This window comes from Arabidopsis lyrata, assembly GCF_000004255.2.
Source record: "Arabidopsis lyrata subsp. lyrata unplaced genomic scaffold ARALYscaffold_6, whole genome shotgun sequence".
NCBI lineage: Eukaryota > Viridiplantae > Streptophyta > Magnoliopsida > Brassicales > Brassicaceae > Arabidopsis > Arabidopsis lyrata.
Window position 1 is genome coordinate 2,511,327 of NW_003302550.1, and position 13,922 is coordinate 2,525,248.

The 13,922-nt window shown below is 35.6% G+C and overlaps 3 protein-coding genes across 5 annotated transcripts; 2 read left to right on the forward strand and 1 right to left on the reverse strand.

The window, feature by feature from the left end:
- Positions 1–1,627: 1,627 nt before the first annotated feature.
- On the forward strand, positions 1,628–2,933 carry LOC9309339 (zinc finger protein GIS2). Its single transcript, XM_002871179.2, has one exon. The coding sequence runs from the start codon at positions 2,003–2,005 to the stop codon at positions 2,573–2,575; it is 573 nt and encodes a 190-aa protein (XP_002871225.1). The 5' UTR covers positions 1,628–2,002; the 3' UTR covers positions 2,576–2,933.
- A 2,155-nt stretch (positions 2,934–5,088) lies between these two features.
- LOC9307296 (calcium load-activated calcium channel) lies at positions 5,089–6,011 on the forward strand. The gene has a single exon (XM_002871180.2). It carries the CDS (start codon positions 5,182–5,184, stop codon positions 5,770–5,772), a length of 591 nt encoding a protein of 196 aa, XP_002871226.1. The 5' UTR covers positions 5,089–5,181; the 3' UTR covers positions 5,773–6,011.
- A 456-nt stretch (positions 6,012–6,467) lies between these two features.
- On the reverse strand, positions 6,468–13,863 carry LOC9307297 (kinesin-like protein KIN-7L, chloroplastic). 3 transcript variants are annotated; one of them, XM_021022809.1, is made up of 24 exons: positions 13,660–13,863; positions 13,067–13,345; positions 12,877–12,974; positions 12,621–12,710; positions 12,283–12,335; positions 11,796–11,861; positions 11,665–11,718; positions 11,482–11,541; positions 11,048–11,126; positions 10,752–10,819; positions 10,531–10,593; positions 10,277–10,381; positions 9,951–10,055; positions 9,708–9,815; positions 9,479–9,625; positions 9,197–9,346; positions 8,913–9,068; positions 8,429–8,626; positions 8,171–8,332; positions 7,954–8,079; positions 7,801–7,851; positions 7,571–7,618; positions 7,303–7,458; positions 6,468–7,168 (listed from the first exon to the last, which is right to left on the reverse strand). In XM_021022809.1, exons 2-24 carry the CDS (start codon positions 13,315–13,317, stop codon positions 6,608–6,610), a joined length of 2,955 nt encoding a protein of 984 aa, XP_020878468.1. In that variant the 5' UTR covers positions 13,318–13,345; positions 13,660–13,863; the 3' UTR covers positions 6,468–6,607. The 3 variants fall into 3 exon arrangements, with proteins under 3 accessions (XP_020878468.1, XP_020878470.1, XP_020878469.1); XM_021022811.1 differs by having other exon boundaries at positions 8,171–8,311; positions 13,660–13,859; XM_021022810.1 differs by lacking the exon at positions 13,660–13,863 and adding an exon at positions 13,504–13,632.
- Positions 13,864–13,922: the final 59 nt, after the last annotated feature.

A 13,922-nucleotide genomic window follows, 5' to 3' on the forward strand; every position in this document is an offset into this window, starting at 1 on the left:
ACGTATTTAGGGCCTTTGTGTTCATGGCCAGGAGAATTGTAAGATGGGGTTTGAGAATATGAGTAAGGGTTTGATGTCACTGTAGCCGCAATGGCACTTAGGACAACAACATAAACCATGCAATTCCCTAAACCCATAGTTCTTGAGGATCTCATCATACCCTTTATTGTTCTTTTTGTTTTGGTTTTATGTTATACTTGAACATGAACACCCTTTATATAGTCTTTTTTTTGTGTGTAAATATTATATTATTTTCTCAACTTGGCTTCGTGTGTGGCACTTCCAATTACATTAGAGGACGTGCAATGTTGTTTGTTTGAAATGTACCGTTTCGTGGGGAATATGAAACTCTATTAGATTCTCCTTCAACCTTCAATTTTTTTTTAATATTATTTTTCATATTATTTTGTTTGAATTTTATCGAACCAATTATTTAGAGGAACAAAGGATATCCTTCGATTGATGATTATTTTAGATATCGAGACTTCATAATTTTAATGTGAATTTTTTTGGCTTTGTTTGTTTTTCTAGCATTTATCTACTGGTTTTTTTTTTCTTTTTTAAAAGATTATAAGTTGAAGAATTTTATGGTATATTAGAGTTGCTTAAGCTGTTTCTTCTTCTGTTAAATCAACCGGATGCGAATTGATCGTGTGAGCAACATTATATTTGATTCACGACCATGCTCTTTCGTCATAGGCGAACACGTTCATGATCCATTATAATACAACAAATATGACAAAGACAAACTAACAAAATCTATCGTCAATGTTGCACTTTTTCATGGAGAGCAACATTAATGAATTATTCTGGCAAAACTTCTAGACGGAAAGCAAAATCCAAACTAAAAAGAAGAATCGAGCAGATGAGGAAACAAAGATGTGACACCACACAATTTACCATCTAACTACATTAATTTCAGGGATCCCACCTGAAAACTTGTACTATATGTTAATTCATGCTTGGTTGTTTTATTTTACTTTTTGGTTTTGTGGTTAGTATTATCTACTAAAAAGTTTTTTTTGGTTGAGAGAATATTTTTTTGTATGAATGTTGAGAGGATTTGATTAGACGAGGCAACATATATACGATTTGATTAACTACTCAAAAACATTTGATCAACTACTAAAAAACATGGTTGTTCTAAAAATGACCATAAGGAAAAAAAAATGTACTTATATCACGACAGATATTTGAACTATAGCCTCACAGGCCATCAAAGTCTGGTCTTATATATATAAGCTGTCACTATTTAACATAGAAACATGAACCTTAAAGATACATCTATATATATACTTTCTTGACATCAAATAATTGTACTAAACCTTTTCATAAAACATGCATTGATATGACATATCAATGATGGTAGTTCGACGGGTAGAAATCATCAAGGCAAATCCGAATTTGAATCTTAAGGAGACAAACCAATTAGCTAACTATTTTAAATTCGTCACTAATTAAGGACCCATAAGATAAGTATTAACTTTTTCATGTGGATTTGTTAATTTACCTACGGATTGAAAAAGTATATATATTTAAGTATATAATTTCACTAGTAATTGTTAGCCACGGACGACGGTCTCTCGGCAGGTAGGCATTCGAATATATTGACGGTCCAATTTATGTCTACAAGCGTTTGGTCATCAAGTGTAGTTTAGTTCAATTTTTGTCTGGCTAATCCTATCTACATATACAAGACTATAGTTAGCAAAATTAGAAAGCTAGAAACGAATATATATGATACTTACCAAAAACTAAATGTGTGTGGATAGGTCTATTATAGTAAATATATAGTTATTCAATGTCATTTATCTATGTACATACCCCATCGGGAATTAAATGCAAGAAACATAGGGGAGACCGTACTTTGAAGTTGCAAATTTAACACTAAGTTGAAGAATCTAGACATAGAAAAGCCAAAATCTTCCTTTACTTCAACTCAACAATTTTTATATTTTCTCTGTACTTAGCCTCCAAAGTCATAACCAAAACTATATTAAAAATGAAGACTCATGATTTCATGAGCGTCAACTCTTTCTCTCCAAAGGAAAGACCCATTCGCCTCTTTGGCTTCGAGTTTGGAGCTTCTCATGAAGAATCTGAGTCCAAAGACAGTTACAACGAGAACAATGAAAGCATCAAAGACGATAACAAAGAAAAAAGATTCAAGTGCCACTATTGTTTCCGGAACTTCCCTACTTCACAAGCCCTAGGCGGCCATCAAAACGCTCACAAGAGAGAACGTCAACAAACCAAACGCTTCAACCTCCATTCAAATGCGGCCGCTTTCTTCCACCGCCACCAAAACCACATTGCTACTTCTAGGTTCTACGAGGATCGCTTTAGCCTTGACGCTGCTCGAATAAACGAAGCGAGATTAGGGTTATGTAGTAGGTATAACTCATCCGCAAGTTTTAATCGCGACCGTTCATCTTATAATAGATATATGCCTTGGTTCATCGGTGATCGCCAGACTAGACCGACGTATGTTGGTGGTGGTAGCAGCAGCCATGGTCTGTTTTGTGAGTCCAAGAAGAATGTACCGGACCACGTGAGTTTGGATCTACGCCTCTAGTTCCATTCTTTTAATATCTCTAGTTCTTTTTCCCTTCTTTTTAATGTAATTTTTTAGTTTAATCTACTTATGATAGTTGATCCCCGTAGTCCGTAGACATCAAATAATATTAACAGTAAAACAAGTTTATGGAGATGAATATAGAACTCTCAACGGTGAGCTTGTATATATGTTATCTAATTTAAATAGAGCTAAAACGTGTTACAAAATTTATGCCCAATTCATGAAACCTTAAGTTCAAATTAATGGTTTATTTCTGAGATTGTACATTTTAAAGATTTATAAATATTTTCGACTGATCATTCCAATCTCAGAATAGTTTCATATCTCACATTATAATAAGAAGTGGGAAGGGACCTTAACCCATGAAACTTAACAAAATTTTTTTTAACATTTGCTGAAATCTTTGGATTGTATTTTAAAAACACTACTTGAAACATCCACTTCAACTTGTATTCAAAAAAGTAAAAATGTTAATTGAATAATGCAATAGTTAGAAGCGAAACATTCGTCAATCACATCATGGACATTTTAATTTTCTTAAGAAACAATTTGACCTTTTACTTTCTTAAAATTTCTTCAAAATATAAAAAAATAATAATTTATTTGTAACATTTTTTCGAATATATTTTAAACATTATTGAATATTCTTTTTCATTTGCACACATCACTTATTTTCAATTATTACCATAGAGCCCATTTATCACCAATATAAATCATCCTGGAACCTTCTTTTCATTGTTTTCAACCACACCGGCCAGTCTAATTATTTAACATTCTTTCTTTAGAGACTTTAAAGTATGGCTTAAAGTAGTTACGAAACCGAAAACTTAACTAACACATTTGTTAGCGGGACTCTTTTTTTTTTTTAAATAGCCTATTCTTTTGCAGTTTTTTAGCAACATATATTTGGTTTCCAAATATCGTTTGGTTGGTTCTGAAATGTCCACGCCAATAACATTAACTCTCAAATCTAAATCGAATCAGTAAAGGGTCCCAAGGGATTCATTACCACTAAGTTTAATTTCAACATGTTTACATTTTTCTTTCTTGTTTTTTGCCTCCACCTAACAATAAGACAAACCAAATAAATGTTTAATTTGTTCGAATTGTGATGTAAATAAGGCCTGAATACAGCATTTAATAACTCAGTTTCTGACAAGAAATAGATATCCGCCTAAATAATTCCAATAGCCTAAATGTTTATAATGGATTAATAACTTATGGTCTCAAAATAGCCACATATGTTTCCTTGAGAACAATGTACTAGGTGACATTTGATGAACGAATGAAGGTAAAGTTAATTATAGAGAACAACATTGAGATATATGAACAAGAGAAATATCGGGATTTAAAAGTTAATTAGAATATCATTTAGTTTGTAATTGGAAAAAGTAATGTTCAAAGAGTACTACATAGTGCCTTGAACGTCTATGCAATTCTAGGTGCACTACGTGATAGGCTTATAAAATCGTAAAAAATTACATATATATATATTTTTAGATTTTGTTATTTAAATCAACATTACAGATACACTATATATAGTATATAATAAAAGCTAGAAAACAAATTTCCAATTCTAGTTGCGTATGAACTGAGAAGTTAACAAGAATATATAATGTAATTCTTAAATGTATGAAACCAAAACATCAGATCCTAGTTATTATGCAAAACAATTATTGATGTGTGATGTGAGAAGAGACCGTGGTGGGTACATGACTACATGTATAGTTCTATAACAAGTTTAATTTCAATCTAACTTCTGTTGTACATAGTACAAATGAAACGTTTCATCATAAATAAACCAAATCCCATGTCCCACACACATTCAAAAATCAAAACCACCCCTACAAATTAAATGGGAATGAAAAAAAAAGAAAGAAAATGCTACCAAAATCATATTAACTAAATATAGCCAACGAAAAGGATGTCGCACTTCACATTTTATTTGGCTCACGTTTTTCCAAATCTACTTTTGGGTGTAACATAAATCAAGTGCTTAGATTCTATATAAGTACTATGTATAACAAGAAAATTATTATGTAGATGTAAATTTGATACAAGGACGAAATTTTTTCTATTTTGTCTTTTCAGAAAATCTTGACCATTCTATTGATCTAATGAGAAAAAAAAATGTTTTGTCTCATTTAACTCTTTTTTCTGTCAAACATGAGTAGGTGATACATCAACAACACTAATACGAACCTCTAAATATCTCAAAATCAACAAATCTCAAACTCTATAAATTTTAAGAAAATTGTTTCAATCATTTTGTTTTAAAAAAATGGATGTCGTTTTATCCAGAACAAACGACATCAAACTCGCATGTTATGCCGTTTATGAATTAAGTCAAATAAACAGAATTACCATTACGAGTGGGCTTTTATGCATTGGGGCCTTTTCTTTCTCTTACCTTGGTTCAAACTATATTCGCTATGGGCTTTTATTCAAAAGTTTGACTTTGTTTTTGAACAACTAATAGTTGACTTTCTTTATATCAAAAATCTCAATACGGAAAAAAAAAAAGAAACAACTCAATCATATTAAATCTCTGAGCACTTGATAGAGAAGAAGAAGAAGAAGAAGAAGAAGAAGAAGAAGAAGCAATGGCCACCGCGATACCTCTCTTCGCTTCTTTCAAGTACGCCGATAGTCTCACCGTCGTCGGAATCTCCTTCTGCACGGCTTTGGTCTGCGAAGCAATCTCATGGATCCTAATCTACCGCACGAGCTCTTACAAATCGTTGAAATCTTCCATTGACAAAGCCTCCAAGAAGCTGGAGACGATGAAGACAGATAATCCTTCCTCGAAGCTAGCAATCAAGAAGTCGAAGACGAAGAAGATAGATCGCGTTGAATCCAGCTTAAAGGAATCGAGCAGAGATCTGTCGCTCTTCAAGTTTAAATCTGGTGCCGTTGTGGCTCTGGTTCTCTTTGTTGTGTTTGGGTTGTTGAATTCGCTTTTCGAAGGGAAAGTTGTAGCGAAGCTTCCGTTTCATCCGATTACGATTGTGAGGAAGATGAGTCATAGAGGATTGAAAGGAGATGATTCCACTGATTGTTCCATGGCTTTTCTTTATCTGCTTTGTTCTATCAGTATTAGGACTAATCTGCAGAAGTTTTTGGGTTTCTCTCCACCTAGAGGAGCTGCTGGTGCTGGTGGTTTGTTCCCTATGCCCGATCCAAAGACGAATTGATCTGATGAATTGTATTCTCTGAGCTCGTTGTTACTCTGAAATTTTCATGGTTAGCTCAATGCTGATGTAGTGGTCTTGTTTCAGTTCAATTTGATGATATACACTTTCAAAGTTTCGATTTTTGAGTTTTCTCTAGTATGTGGTTTTGATTTGGATTCGTTTACATGATCTACTCTTCTGGTGTAGTAACGATGCAGGTCCTGCATTTGCTGTTTTCTTAATTCTGACTTTCAAACTCAGTCTTGATCTTTGTATGTTCAACTCCTTTTCATATGCATTGACATCTTTCTGATCAGTTTTCATGCATATGGATTGTTTGGAGATTGAAATGAGAGGTTAATGAAAGATGTAGGTAACAAGAGTACACATGGATAGGGTTTTGTAAAGTGTAATGGGTTAATTTACAAATAGGCTCAGGTCATGTTCTTAGCAATGTAAGACTTGTTAGGAATTGAAGATTTGCAAACTAGGGATCAGCAATGGTAAACTGATCAGCTTGAAAGTTCTAAATGCTGGAAAGATACCATCATCTAAGGATTTGCAGGGTTCCTGCAGATAGTGGTGAACATGCCCCATTTACTTGTACTGAAAATATCTCTAGGCAGCTAAGCTTTATGTTGAACTTGGTTAGCCTTTTGGTGTATATTGATAGAACATATAGATGTCCCTAGCAAATTGCTAGTTAAAAGAACTACTTTGCACAAAAGATTTTCCTTCAGGATACTTCCCTTAAAGCATTACCAGCAAACAAAAAAAATCAAGCCCAGGAAGGTCAGGGAATGAGAATTGCATACAAATGTACAAGCTCAAAATCACACGAATCTCAAATCATAACTTAAGTCCTAAAATGGTCGATTTGTTGTGTCTCTGATACTGAATCAGATAAACCTGAATTAGCAGCTCCTTGGGATCTCAACTTGGCAACGAGAACCCACATATTAGCAAGTTCATTCTCTAGATACGCTTCCCTTTGTTTCGACTCTTCTACTGTTCTTTGTAGCTCGGCTTCCCTCTGGATTTTTTCAACTAGAGCAGCTTCAAATGAAACTTCACGTTCTTTGCTTATACTCAGTTCTCTCTTCAGTTCCATCAACGAGTTGTCTTGCTCTTTCCTCTTTGTAACACTTTCTCTCCTTCCATTCCTCAGGTTTCCTGTCTTGCCCCGTGGTGTAACAGAGCTCTTCTGCACCGCTGCCAGGTCAGCTGCTAGTCTCTCGTTGTGATTCATAAGTCTTGCTATTTCCTCAGACAATGCCTTGAGCTCAATAGCAGCCGCTGAAGCAAGCTCTTTCGCATATGAACTCTCGTCAGCTAGTTTCTTATTTCGGAGTTCTAGTTGTTCATTCAAGTCACTTAGTTCTGTAGCTTTCAGTTTAAGCTCTTCAATCTCAAATGCCTGTTATGTATCAGTCAGATAGTGAATATAATGTTCAGATTTTCATATATCAAAATATAAGGGAAGAGAAAGATCAGGCCATCAGGGAAAAAAATGTTTACAATAAATTGTTGTGAAGTATATGAGAATTTCACCTGTGCCTCTATGACTTTTTCTTTATTTTTGTTTGGCGATTCAGAAGATTTTTGCATGTGACTTGTGACCGAGCTGATATCTACCAGTTCCAGGGCGTCAGAGAGCTGCTGCTTTAGGTTTGCAACCTCTTCTTGCAACTCTTCACATAAACATGTCTGCAGAAAAAAGTTGATCAGTTACAGATTTCTTTGACATGTTTGCACACACTAGCTTAGAAGGCTCCTCAATAAGGTGTAATCAGGGAAAGAGACGAGGTATTATCTGAACCTTTTGGTTGAGTTGTTCCTGAATGATACGATTATCTGCAGCTTTAACCTGTAAAATTAATACTGAGTAAAAGGAGTCTTCACTAATCCATAACAGATCATATCGAGCTAAAACAGATATATAGTAGCAGGCATGATATAGCAAAGCCATCAATTATCAATTAATAAGATATGTAGGTGCAGTATCAATTAATAGCTGAAGTACTGTGTAAAGAGAGAGATTTTCAGCACCTCGAGTTCAAAACATTTCTCATTTAGTTGAGCCCTCATTTCAGAAACAGCCTGAAGATAAGAGAGAAATCACTTGAGAGAAAATCTAACGTCAATAAATATCAGAACAAGATGCACAAGGCAACTGTGTGATGTTTGAAATATATAACCCACCTGTACGATATCAGATTTTACCAATTCATCTTGTGATGCTATAACAAAATCCAAAATTTGTTTCCCCAAAGTAGCAATCTGGTTGTTCTTTGCCTTGATGTCGCCATTGAGGTTTTTAATCTCCACCTGCATACATCCAAAGACAACCAGGAAGGTAAATATCTGCAAAGTTTGATCGAAAATATGATAAAGATCATGAACAGAATGCAAAAATTACTTTAATTTCTTCATTTTGAGGGGCTTTGGCAGCCTCTTCTGACAACAGTTTAAGAGACCTTGATTGTTGCACCATCTCCTCAGATAAAATCTTTTGTTTTTCCCTCAGTGTTTCCATCTGATTGATCATTTTTATTCTAGTCTGGGAACAAGTATACAATGCCTTAAAAATCGTACATCAGTTGCTCAAAAAGAAAGCTCAAGAAACCAATTGATGGAAATGGAATGAGCTATCAGCTGTGAAAAAATCTCAATGTACCTCAGGTGTCTCAATCTCATGAAAACTATCTTCATGAGCTTCTTCATTATCCCTAGTCTCTAAGAGTTGATCTGCCAATGCGGAGCCTTCTGAAAGTCTAGATCCTGTACGACAATTACTGCCTTCTCCTTGAGGAGTTGACGGTGTACTGTTGGACTTGTCACTGATGCTTGATCCCCCCAAACTGTTTTCTTTTTTCTGATAGTAAAACAGTAATGAGAGAAAAGGTGGCAAGAGAGACACCGCCCGAAAAAAGAAAATCTAACTAAGAAGGAATGAAGCGGTGTGATATCTCATGCACACCAGGAGCATAATTTTTTGGAAGCACATAGAGTGCTAGATATATGATGTGCAGGACACTGTATACAACAGTATTAACTATACTATGAGGCTACGAAGTTGAGGGAAATGCTCCGAACTAAACAAGAGCAGCCAACAGTAAAAGTTTATCAAAGCCATAAAAATTCTACAAGCAAATGTGTACCTTAAGTTTCAACCAGTTCAGTAGGCCATGCTTCCTTGTCTTCTTTTCTTCTCTAAACGCATCATCTGTAATCTCAGGAGTCCCTTCACGAGAAACATAGAATTCAAGGTTCTCATCATCCGTCAAGTCGCGCCTCTTATACGGTAGGTAAGCAAGCTGGCCATGCATTATCAACTAAGATCAGCCAAAAAAATAGTAATTGGCAGACATGCTGTAGGGAAATGGAAGAGTTAATGTTTTATATTGTTTAGTAAAATAGCTCTAGGCTAGACAAGTGATTCTACCTCCTCTTCTCCAAATGAGTGTCTCCTCCAAGGATCAACACGATAAGACAACCGCGATGTTTGTGGAGTTTTAGTAGACACGAGGATTAGTTTCGTAAGCCGTTGGATTCGACTCAAGAGAGCTGCTTTAGCATCTTCCTCTTCTTCTAGCTTTTATAGTCACATCAAAAGAAAAGCATGCAAAGCAGATTTCAATTCTCCAGATACTGAAGCTCGATACAGTATAGTATCATCGGTCCGTTGCAAACATTTAAGCAGGGATCATTGACAGAAAAGACATACTTTCTGCTTCAGGAGAACAACATCATCTTCACTAATATCCTTTAACTGAGAAACTGGTTTAATTCCTTCTTTAAGCTGTTCCAACTCCTCCTTGAGTTGGCGAATCTCGTATTGATACTTCTTAATCAATGATTTCTCATCAATTATCTGTATTTTTTTGGGTTAGAAATCCAGAATGAACCTTCAGTACGGAAATGCACTGAGCTTAAAGAATAGATGTAACTAAGACCTTGTTCTGTGCGGCTTGAATCTCAATATGCTTTGCACGATGGGCAAATTTCAATGTGTTGTGTGTTTCTTCGGAGCTGCTTGATGCAGGAGTCACTGTACATATGAGCTATCATATCCAGATGGAACAATCAATCAGTTAAATCGATCATAAGAATTGTTTTCTGCTGCCTATGGTCATGTTCTGTGCGGCATTTATTGCAAAAAGAAGCTAAAACAGATATCTAACAAGTACACCACTTACAGATACACGTCCATGCCCACTCAATGAGGACTGAAGCAGCCTGGTTAATTTAGAGTCCCTATATGGTACATGACTAGCCTTCCTATCTGTAAGTTTTGATATTACCTACAGAATTGCAAAAGAACGATCCAACTTCAGCTTTTGGGAGATGACTTAACATAATGACTGAAGGCAAGAGCCAACCAAGGTTTTCAGCTGTAGAGGAGGAAAAGAAAAAGAAGATATGCGCAGATATCTATCCAAAGAAAAAGGCAAAGAAGTTCTTAAATTCAATTAAAATTCGAAATTCTATTGTTGCTGAGGAAAACAGTGATAATTGGACTCACAGTCCCTAAAGTCAGCAAACTTTTATTTATATAAGACCCTTCCTTGCGTCTTAAACCACTGGTTTCAGCCTTTGAGCTCTCAGAACCTGCCAGGTCAATGAGGTTCTGCAGATATAAGTGAAATTATGGGCAGTTAATCAGTTGTTCACCTTTAAGTGTTTAGACAGTGCAATAATAAACAGTTATCAGAGTTGAAGAAAAAGTAAGCTATCACCTAACATAAAATCACAGGATAAAAACAAAAGATGTTATACCAGCTGCGAGAGGTGTACAGCTCCACCTTCATTATTGTCACCCAAGGGACTACTCTCTATAGTCTGCAACCAAACCAGTTATAACATCTTTCAGAAACGGTATAGCTATACTAATAGATATGAAAAGAAAGCCAAACTGTATACTTAACATTACTAAACAGGGGAAAGCAAAATCAAAGAAACAAATCTCTTCATGCTTTGAATGCGAAAAATAAACATACCAGGGTAAACATTGTATGGCTTCGGCTGCTGAGCAAATTAAAACTTGTGGATCCAATATGTCTGTGCTCTGTCAAACGAAATCAAGATGACTTACATGATAAACATAAGAATGTAGAAAAAAGTACTAGATTCAAGAGAAGGTTTAAGAATGAAATGAAACTACTGGAATCAAGAAAGAGAATGCTAGTCTTTAGAATTGCTATCTCATATCACATAAGAGGAAAACCCCCAACTGATTAAGGAAAACACTTTCTGACAAAAAAAAAACTCTTAAGAATTACATGGAAGTGCCTACCTTCTCCAGCTGCTATAAGAGAAAGCGCATGAGCAGGGGATAGAACAACTTCTTCTTTAATCCCTTCGATAAAGGTTCCCTACATCGGCAATAAAGAGAGGTTCATTGCAGAATTTTAGAGGGAAAGGCACTCAAAGCAATAGAAGTTGTCAAGTTTATTCTAAATTTTTTAGCCCATACTTGAATAAGAAATGTAACCTAGAACATTCAAATATTGATAATCAGACTACTTTTCACATTGTATTTGCAGGATCCAAGAGAATTTCATTTATAAGAAAATGAAAGTACTTTCACGCATCTAGCCGAGAAACTATGTCTCCTCTAACTAAACAAATATGGTGTGCAAGGTTTTAAGATTCTATGATGAGCACTTATAATAACAACAATTATATAAGAGACAGTGAAATAAGAGGATCAAATACTGAAACAAGTACCTGCTCATCTTCTCTGATCCTCAAATTTTGTCCAGCTGGGTTCAATAAATCATTGACAACCTGAAGTAGAATGAACCTTAAGAATATTAAGAAATATCAAAAGCAGAATCTGACATTCATTTAGCACCACTGGTGAAGTAATTATAGTGAATGGAGAGAAGAAAATCAGGTAGTGAGTAGCACCTCATTATATATTTCAAAGTAAGAAACACGTAGGAGAAATTCTCGCCTTGGTGTCTGCGAGAAAAATAAAATGTGTGATATAACTAGCACTTAGGCCAGGGAATTCGACTAATCAACATCCTAAGAAGTACCTCTTGTATAATGCTGAAAGCATCTTTCACGGCTAATGGTATTATACCAGGAGATCTTTGGTCCCCCTGACATTTGAACCAAACAAAACTGTCTTCATGAGATAAAATTGTTCTTATTTCATGCACATCTTTAAACGTAAACATGGTCTCCAAAAATGAAGTGCAAAATCATCCGCCATTATAGGATCAACAGAATAACACTAGCTAGAAGGAGAATAGCCATAAATCCATCACACAAAAAAAAAAAAAAAAAATTAGGATACAAACGTCAAGTTCCACTGCTAATCGTTATGGCTACTATAGGAGAGAAACTTTGCTCCTGAACTACTCAGTGATTTAGCCAGAAACGAAGGAAGAGATAAATGACTCTCTGACAGAGAAGCATGTCTGGGATGACACATTGAAGTACATTGTACAAGGTAGTAACCTAATACATTTTATTATAATAAGTTGAAAAGCAAGAAACATCATGATTAGTGAATCTTACATGCATAGTGTGAGTTTTTCCACTGCTTGTCACTCCGTATGCGAAAATGGTCCCTGTGGTTGGATTAACACTCACTACATTAAAATCAAATTGGCAAAAAAAGCTAACTCAAAGTGTTCTAGAGATTAGAAGAAGCACTAGATGATACAGTTTGGCAACTCAAAGTGTTCTAGAGACTAGATGATACAGTTTGGCAACTCAAAGATCTCATTTTCTAAATGGTTGCTCATGCAAACGGTTCATGATACTGTAGCTAGCTTTGATAACATAAATATCTTTTTATCTTCTAAGAATAAAGTCTTAACTAGATAGGCCAATAATAAGTGTTTAGTCCATACCGTTGACCCCCGCCATAGCACCATTAACTACATGCTGAGCAGCAACATCATAGACATGGCGTGTTGTCGTCGTAGGCCCGAAAACACGATCTGCAAAGGACAGAAATTTCAAGAAACAAAATGGCAGATTGGACTTTGACATGTAGTTTAAATTAGGTCTTCATTCAAGATGCAGGAAACTTCAATCTAGTCCACAGAACAACATTAATGATGGTTACAGAAACTCATGAATACTAGTCAAACAGTAAAGACTAACCATAGGCATAAGCTATTGACTGATTATGCTCATTCCGCACAATTGTTTCCCCATCTGCATACCATGCAATCTCCTCTCCTTTGCGGATTTCCCTCGGACTATGATCAAACATAAACCAATGTCAACAATTCATAAAACAAACATCAAACTTATAAGTGTTTGAATCCTACACAGCGAAATCAACATTCACCTGAGTGGACGAAAACGAACTGTGACAGTGACATTTTCTTTGGACTGCAAAGGCTTAGGGGGTACCTTTCCTGTATATTGTAAATGAGGCTTGCTTCGAGCAGATGAAGACGTAGGGGGGCTATGGCTATCCACAGACGTCTCTGGATAAAGTTTGGAAGACGAGGTTGTTGAAGATACAGGGGACTCAGCATCCTTAAACTTACTAAGCCCAGCATTTCTAGACTTCGACACTTGTTTAGATCCCATCATCAGAAACCAAATGCAAAATTTCCGGTGACTGAGAAAATGAAGAAAGTACAAACCTTCATCAAGCTAACAGAATTATGCTTTGACTATGTAATGAGCTAAAAATTCAAAAGTGTATTCAAAAGTTTCTTAAGAAACTCATAGAGCAACTAGCAAATGAACACGAAAGAATTGAAATTGGGGGTTTACAATGCTCAATTGGTAAGCGAGTGTGAGAATCACAATGGGAGGAACAAGAGAATTTTACGGAAATGCCACTACGTGGGAGCTTCGAACACTTGGAGACAAAAACGCAGCTTAGGTCGAAAAATCCAATAAAAGAGAGGAAGAGAGGCAAGTGGGTACCTCAAAGTAGCATCGCCGCCGCTAAAAGCCGAATCGCATGCAAAGAAAGGATTATGATGATGCAAGAGAGAGAGAGAGAGAGAGTAAATACTAATTACGTAGAAGAAGCTGAACTTAAAGAGAAAAGCAAAATCAGTTAGATGATTGCGATTTGTTGTGTAAAGAGTGTTTACTTTTTTTAATAATCTCGCTTGCCTTTGAAGCGATTATACCCTTAAAATCCTTAATCCTACTCGATTGTTTCAATTGTTTATTCGTTTTTT